General features: G+C 46.6%; 1 protein-coding gene and 1 long non-coding RNA gene across 8 annotated transcripts in view; one reads left to right on the forward strand and one right to left on the reverse strand.

Annotated features, from left to right (window-relative positions):
• LOC129386117 (uncharacterized) overlaps nucleotides 1–9162 on the reverse strand; it is a 35126-nt gene extending 25964 nt beyond the window's left edge. The window contains exon 1 of the long non-coding RNA XR_008613589.1: nucleotides 9092–9162. This is a non-coding gene — a long non-coding RNA (uncharacterized lncRNA). The remainder of the gene's footprint in view (nucleotides 1–9091) is intronic.
• The window catches only part of LOC126535801 (uncharacterized), a 78271-nt gene that overhangs the window by 38940 nt on the left and 26742 nt on the right, over nucleotides 1–12589 (forward strand). For 3 of the 7 annotated variants that reach the window (XM_050182617.3, XM_050182619.3, XM_055073438.2), the window contains exon 2: nucleotides 8925–9081. In XM_050182617.3, coding sequence (XP_050038574.1) covers nucleotides 8925–9081 — 157 coding nt within the window. Of the gene's footprint in view, nucleotides 1–8924; nucleotides 9082–9247; nucleotides 9293–12589 lie in introns of all 7 variants that reach the window. The other 4 variants (XM_050182618.3, XM_050182621.3, XM_050182620.3 and 1 more) reach the window with 2 other exon arrangements.

Raw genomic sequence — 12589 nt, forward strand, 5'->3', positions numbered from 1 at the left:
AGGACAACTTGCCGCAGATGAGCCCGGAGCTGAATTTAACCGCATCCTCCATCGGAAGCTGCCCTTTCTTCTGCTTTAATGCCCCTTTTCCTTATCGTTTCTACATTTCAATGGAAAAGAGGAACAGTTCGGACTTCATCACTTCGGTTATATTGTCACGTGCCTTCATGCATTGTCAAGTCTCATAGCTTCATGCTTTCAATGAACCTTTATCCGAAAGACACCGCTCGTCTCGACCGTGTTCACTTTCTTCACGGCGCCTTTTTGAGCTGTATATATTACAGGCTTGTTCCAATTTGCCCATTTCTCTCTAATCTTGGTCGGAAATTAGCATTTTGCACTGGCTGCGGAATATCGTCTAATAAGGAAACCGTTGCAGGTTGTGCAAGGAGATGTCGATTAAAAGACCGTCGTTTATTGTTAAAAACGTGGAGGTACAAAGTCTCTAGCTGTAGACGGAGAAAGGCGCTATCAGACTGAAGTAAACACAATCATCACCGAGCGAGGTTGGTTTATGGACGCATGGACTTGTAAAGCTAAACTTCAATTTAATGTATACTCGCTGGGAGCCGAGAATTATTGCGTTAAATCGTGAGCTTCGTTAAATTGGAAGCGCTTACAGCAGTCATGTGAAGGACAACATTTAGTCAGTAATGAGGAAAGTATGCTGTTTTTGCCGGCATGGGGGCTTTGTCAGGAGTTAAAGCGCATCTTCTGTTCAGTCACGGAAGCCGGAAAACTTTCTTAACAAGTAAATGGCACTTCGTAAAAGGACAGATTCGTAGAAGGAAAACCACTCTCGTCTAAAACCGGCATGATCGTGCACGTGTGTTTACTGCAGCAGTACGTGAATAAATTTCAGGACATTTTGAACACAACATACTTCCTTGTGACATTTTTTCTTGCTCACCCGTATTTTCCCCCTAAAACTGCGATAAATCTGGCAAGATGTTGAGTTTACTTCGTTGCATCGCCTACAGCAGCAACACAGCGTTGCCACCACCGCTGGCACAAAATATCACGAAATGTTCAACTTCGATAATCATACAAGTCAACGCTGCGTCATCAGGATTAGGAGGGCAGTGTGCCTGCTGGTCAGCAGCAATGTTGTGAGGGTTCGCTGAATGGCCTTGAATCCAGTGTACCTTGACGCAAGTAGCTGTTTTACTATTCATAGTGTGTATTGTCTCGCAGATTTCCATCGCCTTATCAACCTTCTTGAGTTCCTGAATAGCCGCTAAAGAATCAGTGAAGATATCTAGTTGCTTGATGGTAGGCAGCTTAGATGTCGCATCTTGCACAGCGTCGTGGATGGCTTGAAGTTCCATTACTAGAGCGCTGGCTTCCGTAGATAAATAGCGCTGGTGGCCGCTGATGAAATTATGCGTAGTACTCAGGAATGATGTCCTTCTGCCGTCTGGGAGAATGGCAGCATCCGTATAGACTTTGCAGGTGTTAGCGCATGATGCATCGACGATATTGTGTTCGTCAATAATACCTGTTGTATTGCTGCGTCGTAACTTCGTTGGCTTATTAGTTGTGATGCTGGTGAATTCCCAGGGAGGCATTGGATAGGGCTGATTGTCAATCCGAGAGCCGCGTTGAAAATGAGCATGCAACGCAGCGACAGCCGGAATAAGTTGCTTTTTTATTGCACGTGCTTTTTCACGTTGCAAAATTAGCTCTGCAATTGTGTTGAGCTGGGCATGTTCCTGTAAGGTTGGTATCGGAGTGATGCGGGGCAGTGCTGTGATTGTGCGCATAGCATCGCGATTAATCGTCTCTAACTGTACCAGCTGTGCCAAATTCAGCCGTTGAAATTGTGCCTGATATAAAATTCGTGGCTGCAAGACTGCACGCACCAACCATCGAGCTACGTCAGTACGAGCTCCTGCTGCTTTTGCTGCAATGCGACGAATAAGGTGAACTGTTTTTGTCGAACTCTGTCTGGTTTTACGGAGCCAGTGTGCACAACTGCCGGAGTGGTGAATATCGAGACCCAGTATGCGGACCTCAGAAGCCTCAGGGATTGTCACTGCGCTGAGTCTAAATGTAAAGGGGTGCTGCGTGATTCTTGTGCGTCCTTTCTTGTTGGCCACCACAACATAGCTTGATTTTTGGACGGAAATGTCCAACCCTGCTTTCCGAGCGTAGTTGTTCAGAACATCAAGGGCTTCTTGAAGCTGTTGAGTTTGTCTAGATATATCTTCATGCACGGACCACAAAGTGACGTCATCCGCATAGGTTAAGAACCTCACGTCTGGAATCCAATGTAGTTGCCAAGATAGAGGTATTAGAGCAACGTTGAATAGAAGAGGAGCCAAAACCGAACCTTGTGGGACTCCTCTGTTCGATGTGAAGTATCTTTCTTGTCTTCCATCTACTCTAATCGCAAATGTGCGATTCTGAAGGAATGAGTAGATGAATCTTATCACCCGCGGTGGAAGTCCCCGGTCGATGAGGTTGGCTATAATGATTGCATGGTCTATATTGTCATAAGCTTTCGTTATGTCTGTTGCTACTACCGTGCGCACAGCGTGACTGTGTGGTGAAACCTGTAAAACATCGTCTGATAAGATAGAAAGTCCGTCTTCAGTTCCCAAGTAAGAACGGAATCCAATTTGAGCAGGATGATATTTATCGTGGCGTTCAAGCCACCAGGAAACACGTGTGGCCAGCATCTTTTCAGCGAGCTTGCAGACAGTTGAGGTTAGTGAAATTGGGCGTAAAGACTGCAGGCTATTTGGAGACTTTCCTGGTTTCGGAATCGCGACAACAATTGAATGCTTCCAATCAGGTGGAACGTTTCCAGTCTCCCATACTTTATTAATAGCCTGAAGAAGTGCGTCGAGAGCTGCTCCTTCCATGTTCTTGAAAACCTCATAAGGAATACCATCGGGACCAGTTCGTTGCTTCGGAGTTTCAATCGCCGCTATTAGTTCGGCCATGCTGAAAGGGCTGGATATTTCGGATTTGGAAGTTGTCAGACTCATCAATTTCGGGGCAGTTTATAGGTGACGCTTGATCGTATTTCGGGAAAAACGCTCTAGCAGCGTGTTCTGCAAATTGATGTGGCGAACTCTGCATCGCTAACCTAACGCTCGCTGCAGGGTCAGGTTGCTTATGACCGCGTTCCATTGACCGGAACGTACGCCAAAGTGCTCTGTTTCCAATGCCCGATCCAAGATTCTCGCACCACTCATACCATCGTCGTCGAGAAAGTTGCTTTTCGTGCCGACGCGCCTTCGCCGCTATATGGTTAGCACGTGCACGGCTACCTGGTGCATCGGGATTCCTCGACGCATACACTTCTGCCTGACGTCGCTTTGCCCAAAGTTGCAAAAGGGCGAGGTCCGGTTGAGGTTGTTCCTCGTCGACTGTGGTTACAGTGGTGTTCCTCCGTAGCAGTTCTTACAAAGCGGGAAGAATTTCTGAGGGCTCTGAGGGTACTTTATCACTCGATGACTCCCGAAAACTTATCCCAATGCGTGACTGCTACTCGTCGTCGAATTTTCTTTATGCACGTTCTGTGCAAACCAATCATTATTGGCATATGATCACTGCCCCATGTATCTGGTTCCACCCGCCGCTGCGGCATTCCAGGACCCAACCACCACGTGAGGTCTGGAACGTTTGTTCTAGATACTGCGGGTACAGCACAGGTAGCCACAGCGTGATGGTTCAACAGTGTAAAAGTGGCATGGCTCATGATGTCTTTAACTTGATATCCTCTTCGGGAGTTGTACTTGTACCCCCATTCTGTATGTGGGGCATTGAAGTCTCCACCCACGAGAATAGGAATTCCCGGGTACGTAGACGGGAGGTGGGCTATCTACCCCAAGTTCAAACGTGTGCGCTGTGGTCTGGCGTAGAATGACACTAGAATGACAGGAGTCTTCACTGGTCGTGTCAGGACCCCGACAACTTCTTGATTACCACTACACCATGGCTCCAGATTAATCACTGTGTGAGCAATATGCGATGATATATAAACTGCAGCTTTTCCCGGAGCTGAAGCCATTGTAGTAGCACATCTATCTCTAATAGGTGGGTTATGATACCCATTAAAATTAGACAGGGAGCATAGCTTATTATGCTCTTGAATAATCAGTGCCCATACATGTAGCTTATTGTTTTGAAGCTTAGTTTTAATTTCTCCTAACTTGGAGCTTATGCCCCGACAATTCCACTGTAGAATTCCATACTGTGACAGCTGCTGCAGAGAATTAGCCATGATGCAGGCAATTCTGAATGAGCAACGTTAGTTGAGCAAGTTGATCTAAAACTGCTAACCAAACAGCTTGGTTGACCTGTTGTGCCGGACGGGATCCAGGCGTAACGGTGGCATTCGCAGTGGTTGATGCGTCACGTGTTGGTCCTGTTTTGTGACGACGCAGAATTACCAATTCTTCATGTTTGCGTAGTCGCTCAATCTCTCTGGCCAGTGCGTCTATCCGAGCGTCAGTGTCATCATGGTCATCATCCGACTGATATAGAAGTTCCGGTAATTTCTGTTTCTTTGTCTGCGACTGCTTGCCACGTTTAAGAACAGAAGAATACAGTTGTGTTTCTGGGGCTTTTTCTTCTTCTGCCAAGAGCATCTCTGGCTCTTCTGCAAGAACCTCATAACGATTGTGTGTTGTTACTATAGTCGTTTTTGGTATAGCCTTTCGTATCCGTACTGTGGCCTTCTGTTTAGTCGGACAATTCGTGCTTGTCATATCGTGCTCATCAGATTTACATAAGCCACATCGATATCGTGGTTGGCCTTCTGGTGTGAGCTTTTCTGGATCAATAGTACGCTGTGGGCAAAATGCCTGCATGTGGCCACGTTGAAAGCAGCGGTAGCAGAATATTGCCCGAGGGAGGTAGGGTTTAGGTCGCAATACGCAACCATAGTAATAAAACCGTTCTGGGATACATTGAGGGCCCTGTACCGTCACTAAGCATGTACGGCTTTTGCCCATGAATCTAGCTGCGAGCACCCTGTGTGTCGTGGAGGTCAATTCCCGACATATTATCTCAGGGGTGTCTTCCGGGTCAATACCATAGACAACACACCTCTGTATATTAGGGCCCGATGCAAAGTAGCACTGGGTCGCTATTTTGTAGCGATGCCTTATGCCTTATTCTATGCTATTCTTATCATCCACCACACACGGCCGCCTGATCCCGTTGATAATGTGGGCAGACCGTCGCTCTGACCACTGGCCAAGCGCGAAAAGCCTGAAAAAGCATAGAATCAGAAAAGGCATCGCTACAAAATACCGGCCCTGCACAGGTAAATGCTTCTGATTTTCTGCACATCACTGAGAGATGCCAAGTGCACAGTGATCGAGTTGGTAGATTTATATGCTGCGAACCCTTTGTATCCAATGGTTTCAAGAGATTGGTCAATGGCCCTTTGGACATATTTTGTGGCTACTGAAGTTATGTCGTAGCATGAAAGGGGGCGTATATGAACTCGATAAGATTGAGAAGGGGTGGGCGTTGGGTAAGACTGAGAGGGAGCGGGCGTAGGGGAGGCCGTGGAGAAACTGTCTGGGGTGGCCCTTACTTTTTTTGCCGGTTGCTCCGATGCGATGGCGTCTTGTTGAAGCACGTTGATAGGGGGACCTCGCTTGGCTGCATTCGTCAAACCGCCAGAGGGCTTCTCGTCTATAGAGTCACCAGTATCCGTCGGCACGATTGCGGATAGGTTCACATTCACATCACGAAGTGGACTGTCCTTCGGTGTTGCATCTTGGGTATTCGAGCTATCGGTTGCACACTTCGGCTGCATAGTTGGCATGGATGTTGTCACGCGCAGCAGTCCAGTGGAAGGTACAGATGAGGAGCTCACATCTGGCACAAACACTTCTTCGCCGGGCGAGCGCGGAGGCGCGGCCGCAGTAGGCCTAAGCGCCAGCCGTGTTTGTTTTGAGTCTATCAGACGAGCAGGATCAGTAGGACAAGGCAAAGAAGAGTCCTCACCAGAGTCCACAGGTCCCCATAGGCTTCCGAGGAGCTTCGTATCCGGATAAGGGCGAGATTTTCTTTGCTGTCGAGCAATTTCCAAGGAACCCAAGGAAACCACGTCTGCGTGGAAACGTCGTCGTCTGCACACAGGTAACGACAAGGGGCGCTGTAACAGCCTTAGAAGTCTACCGGGGTAAAGATCAGAATATAAACGGTAAAAGCAAATTGGCTGCTACATTCGTCGCCTTCAGCCGGTAAGCTTGCACACAATACGATTGCAGTGCAGACGGAAGGGATAAATGAAATGTACACTGGTATAGGTACATAAACTTACACCACCTCTGTAGCTTTAACCAAATTTTTTTGTAATCTTCCCACTTACTGCTCATCGTGGTGACTGAAATAGCGGTTGTCTGAGCCACGCCTTCAGCCGCCGTGGTCATTGTACACATGTGAGCAAATGACGATCAGAACGCGCTCAATGGCGGGCACTGTCACGTGACCAAATATGGCGGCGCCCATGAGTATGGTGCTGAATAAACTATCGATGTTGGCGAGTTGGTTTAAGTTCACGGTTATTCATTCGTCCTTTTTTGTCTTTCTTTCCGCACTTCAGTGCTTCGCGCTGCAGAAATTACGCCATGTGTATGGTGCTGTAAAAGGTATACACGCAATGGCGTTTCCGTAATGCCGGGTTACCGGACGCTGGTAACGACATCTTGTGACTCTTCGTCTAACTACGACGCCTTATAGATGCATTTTCATGTTCCATGAGTGTTCTTGTCTAAAAAACAGTTAAAAATGCAACGTACGTGATCACGATTACACCTTTGTCGTAAGTTCCTTCCACCAGTGAAGTAGAATGCAGTTGGTTACTGCAATAATTAATAGCCCTGTTTTGGGGTGATGGAGCTATGCGGCACCAGGTGACGCCACTAACTCGGCCGCTCACGTTCACGCCTCCGGTAACCCCGTAATCCGCAAATGGTAAGAAGTTTGCGTACAAACTGAGACCGTCTATAGCAGTGATCGTTCAGGACAGATTTGCGCCTCATTAAAAGAAATGATCTTTCAGGCTATCCACATGAGCAGCAAGAACATACTCCTTCTATCCTCTAAGCACTACTTGTTATCTGACATCGTCTCACGTTCTCCGCTTTCCAAGCACCCATTGTTGTAGCCCGGCTTCCTTACCTGTAATTGCGCGAGCATGAAATACACGAGTGCGTGATCAGACAGTTAACTGTCAGGTGAGGCGAGCGGTGTACAAAATGAACTGCGCCCGTACAAAACGATAAAGTAGGCGTCTATCTGAGAGGCCATCTATATCCACATCTGCCCCGTCGAAGCCTGAGATGCATGAAACCAGTACTACCAGCTGCGGCTAGTTGTCTGCAGCGAGCGAGAAGGCACGCCACGTGCGGACATCTTGCGCACACTGCGAGTCGTAATCGCTGTGCAACGTGCGATACGTACTAAAACGGTAAAATGTATTCAGTAGACAGCAGTGGCGCGCGTTTCTGTGGTCACGTGGCCTCCGAAGCTTCTACTGAAGCGTTGCGTACGAAGTAATGCTTTGCGTGCGTCATTGGGCTTCGTGCTAAAATGTTTAAGGAAAAAAAAATGTGGGAACGACCTGCCTACGATGCACTGCCGTCGTCCAACGCGATAACTTTCTATGGCACACGGCGTTCGTGTTTGCCGCGGTGACGGTGCCTTGCTCGTGCTAAATTGGCGCCGCTTTTCCTAAGGTCAAGTGGTTTATTATTATTATTATTATTATTATTATTATTATTATTATTATTATTATTATTATTATTATTTGCTGATCGATTGCGTCTGTCAAAAGAGGAAGCTATGGAAGTTATTGTGAAAGTGAATCCCGAATCTCGCGGTTTATCACTGCGTGACTTTCGCTGTGCGCTGCGCTATTGAATTTTTCTCCTGACACGGCAACGATGAAGTGACGGTTACGTCAGGCTCTCTATGGTAAAATTTTTCATGTCCATATCTGCCACGTAAATGGTTTTTTTTTCTAATTAACATGAATGTTATACTTCATCCCGATTCAATTTTCCGTTTAAGTTTCTCTCTCCCCTTCCCTTTAACTTTTAACCTTTAAGCGACCGCAACTTGGCCAATAACCCGCTGTGGATAAGCGCCACAAGTGAGCAACACTCCGAATACCTACTGTATACCTGCATCGAACTTCTACCTCCACAGGTCTGGTCTGGTCCCCTCACCATTATGCTCATTCCGTGGCGAAGCGGAGACAATAGACCATTTCTTGTTATCTTGCAGACGTTTTTCCATTATAAGAAAACGAGTACTCGAAATCCCGCTTCGCTCTATTGGTCTAACCTTATCAGTGCCTGTGATCCTATCTTTTGGAGCCTCTATTATTGGCTTCAGCCACAGAAATGTTTGCTTTGCAATCCAAAATTACCTCATTGAAACCAATCGATTTCCATGTTAGACTGATCGTTCTCCCTCCCAACCGTAGCTTTCTTTTATTTCTTATCTATTATTAAATATTCTTCTTCTTATTATTATTACTTTATACCCGGTTTTCATCTGATTATTTCCTTTTTTCACCAAACACAAAACGTTCACTTTTAAACTCCAACGCTCAAATGGTTAACTCCCTTGTTATTATTATTAATGTTATGCACCTAATTGAGCCACCCGATTCTTGGCCAATCCCCCACTGTGGGTATGTGCCACGGCCACTCAGGACAACAACAACAACAACAAGTGAGCAACAAGCAAGCAAGCAAGTCTTCCGCTCGCTGTTCTGGACAGCAGGATGGTGTACGGCCGCGGTAGCGCATACGCGCCCCGCAGAGGATCGGAACTCATTCGATTGGCTGCCGCTGTCTCTAGGTTACACAGTGCTGCGCGGTTTTCTTTCGCGATGCGCTGCCTCCCTCGTCCTTCCTTGACGCTCCCATGCACGTATTTTGCAGATTCCCGATTCGATCCTCTTCCGGATGCGCGACGTGAAGAACCTGACCGACTTCGTGAGCCAGTTCCTCGAGGGCTACCGTACGTATCAGGAAACGATGCAGGACCCGCCGCCTCCAGTCGCCCCGCTGCATATCGCTTATCTCTACGAGGGTCACGGTAACCTAACCTCTTTTCCTTGCTGCTGCCCCCTCCTCCTCTCTCCTCTTCCACCTTGTCCTCCCTGCACCGGTGTCCGGAACCGTGGCTCCTGATGCGACGCCGCACTGCCTGCCTGCCGCACTGCCTGCCTGCCGCACTGCCTGCCTGCTTGCCAACGCCGTAGCCGGCAGTCGCACCAAGGAGGTCAAGTCGGTCGTGTCACTGCAAAGCACGTATATACGCACGCTGTATACGCATCTCTTGTCATTCCTGCCACGTCTAACAGCATGCCGCATTCACTCATCACGAACGCACCATCTAGCATGCTGCAAGTAATGTGCGCTGCGTCTCACTAGTTCGGTGCAGCACCGGCAAAAGCTACGCGCACGAAATGTCGTGGCATCTTTTGAGTGCAGACCGGTGAATTGCCGTCGCGCTGGCACATTTGATAGTGCGAACGACGCAGTTGATTCTACGAACGGAAAATTTCGTTATAAGTGCTCATAGTTGACAAATTTTTGGGTGCCAAGCTAGGCCTCTAGTCAAGCCGCGCTTTGCGAAACTTGAATGAAGTCATTTCAATGCAGTACATTGCAAAATTCCAATGAAGTAGCAATTATATGTCTAGCGGCGCTTAAGACTTTAGCAGGGCCGACAAACCGGCGCGACAAAACGTGCGCCGCGTTGTATTTGGTGCAAGTTCTTGTTGCAGTCTTATGTGCTGCAGAATACGCTCGCAATGGATGACGAACAAGTCAAAACCGAGATCCCGTTATAAAAGGGGCGGGGAGCTCCTTTTTTGGAAGAGTGCACCTTGTCACGTTCATTAAGCCACATATGACAGCGCGAATATTAGTGAAGTGTTGTGGTTGGGATGTTAATTTAAATTGAACAAATAAATAATACGCGAAAGAAGTGTCGAACCTCTGGAAGATTGATCCAGCAGAGTGAAAACAAGAAAAGAAACAGAAGGCGGCCGTTTCATAAGTTCTCGACCATTCAACGTATACTTACATGGAGGTTACGACATCAGTTCGTCTTTCTTTTTTCTTTTCTTTTTCTGGCCCAGTGGTATTCGAAATACTTCTATTGCATGTTTTTTTTTTCTTTAAATAACATGTCATCATGATATTAGCATGGAACTAATGAGACGCCCCGCATGGTCATAGTATACAGCGTTTAGGAGATGTATGGAGGGTAGTACCCGTCGGCGATAAAGTGAACTTGCACCTTGATGAAGGCTTAAGTTCACTTTATCATAGACGCCGATTTTATTTATTTTTTCATTTATTTTGTTTGTTTGTTTGTCTATGTTGCAGTGCGCACATAACAGGCAAATCACGCATCGCATGCAGGCACAACGCCGTTTAAAACGACGATGTACCTTGCATGCAGTTGTAGCCCGTCATGATATGTGTGCGTGCGCTAGCTGTGTTTCAAGAACAACGTGCTGTGTTAAAAGACGTGAGCTGGAACTATAGCCAATGAGCGGTTGCACTCACTTAAACGCTCACACGCACGAATCTATTACTGTACAATGATTTTGCGTTGTCCAGTATGACACACCTATATACTCTGTCTTACCTGTACAGAGGGCTCCAGCAAGTACAGACACGAGCGCAAGACAAAGGAACGCACTGGACAACGCGGGACTTTCAAATGAAGTTTATTGCGAATACATTTCGCAAATCTTTAAAGTATTCAGTTAAATTTTTAAAGTTATCACGCTAATCCAGGTGTTGTGGCCCTTGTTGGGAGGGGTGTGGCTAGGATTTTTGTGTGTGTGTGTGTGTGTGTGTGTGTGTGTGAGAGAGAGAGAGAGAGAGAGAGCTTTGATCTTTGTCAGTAACCCTTCTTATTGTTCTTGGTTTTCTACGCGTGCGTGGCGGAGATTTGTCGAATGTATTCGCAATAAACTTCAATTGTAAGTCCAGCGTTGTCCTACACGTTCCTCTTTCTTGCACTCGCGTCTGTGCCTGCTGGAACCCCCTATACTGTCACCATGCACCAACTGGCCCAGCAAACCACACTACTAAATCTGTCTTAACAATTTCGGGTGCAGTGAAGCGGAAGCTACGGCCACGTTAGCCAAAAAGAAAAGCGATCATCTATCACTCGCCTCTGTATGAGCCTCCACGCGACGACAATGAGTGAACCTCCATTGGGCAAGCGCTCCGCCCTCTCGTTGTATACTGATCGACTGACACGAGCCCTAGCCTGCGCTGCACTGCACGGAATAGGCGATAACCCCGATAGCCGTGGCGTTGGCCAACCGCTGACCACTTTGGTGAACGACCCTCTCTGTGTTGAATAGAGACTGTCGCTCTCTATATTGTTGAACTATCTCAATATTGTTGAACGTTGCGGGAGCAGGTGAAGCATACCTATGCAGTGGCATTCCTTCTCCGTCACTGCTCCCAATTAACCATTGGTGCCCTTAATCGGATTATATATATATATATATATTACATTATACTGCCAGCTAGCCGCCCATTTGGCCACCATGGCAGGAGTGGGTCACAACAATAATACAATTAGTTACAAAAGTAAACATGAAATAAAGTAAGTCGCTGTTCGCGTGAAACCTCAATGCGAATACAAGATTTTGTACATCACACGCAATTAACATAACGTGCAAAACTAAAACAAGACATAGACCTATCTCGAGGCAAAGTGCATGCGTTCTAGGCAAAACAACAAAGAAAGAAAGAAAGAAAGAAAGAAAGAAAGAAAGAAAGAAAGAAGGCAACTAGTACACAGAAGTGAGGCAGCAAAAGTGAGGTCATTAAGTTTTAACGCAACTTTTATCCATCTAGTACACTTATCAAGTGCAAAAAGAAATGAAACGATGAGTATGGAGAACCTGGACACGCGCAAATAATAAAAAACGCAAACCTGACTCCGAGATAAATGACGCACATGGGTAAGCGAATAGCGCAATATAAAACAACATCGATGGCATGCGTTAAATTGATGACGATACAACCTCTACAAAAGATTCTGCTGACGATAAACACGTGACGTCATTTGGAAGTTTAGTCTGAGATACATCTCGGAAAAAAAAGAAGACTGGGAGGTGACCGTACCAGTAAACAGGGGGGAGGGGGGGGCACTTATATGCATGGTCCTTCGGTATTTTCTGTGAGTTGGCCTTGCAACGTTAAACGACATGTAATTGCTAAAGTTAAGTTTAGTTTTAATTTTAATTATGTTCTATAGCATTTTCAGTCTGTGTAAGTTCCGGCGAGACTCAAGCGTTCACAACGCGGAGCGACTGCGAAGTTCTGTTTTTAACGCATGCCTTCCGTAGGCGTGATAAATGAATCTGAATGCATCATGGAGTTCCGAACCCGTTTAATGTAATAAATGTCAGTATTTTTATGTGGGTCGCAAGCGACATCAGCGTATTCCAATAGCGGTAGAACAAGTCAAATGTAGGCAATTAGTTTAGTTTACTCGTTGTGTGCATTACTTTGTGTTTTGGTAACGACAAACGCTTTGAACCTGCCGACGTTATACTACGAAT

Source organism: Dermacentor andersoni, chromosome 4 (genome assembly GCF_023375885.2).
Source record: "Dermacentor andersoni chromosome 4, qqDerAnde1_hic_scaffold, whole genome shotgun sequence".
Lineage (NCBI taxonomy): Eukaryota > Metazoa > Arthropoda > Arachnida > Ixodida > Ixodidae > Dermacentor > Dermacentor andersoni.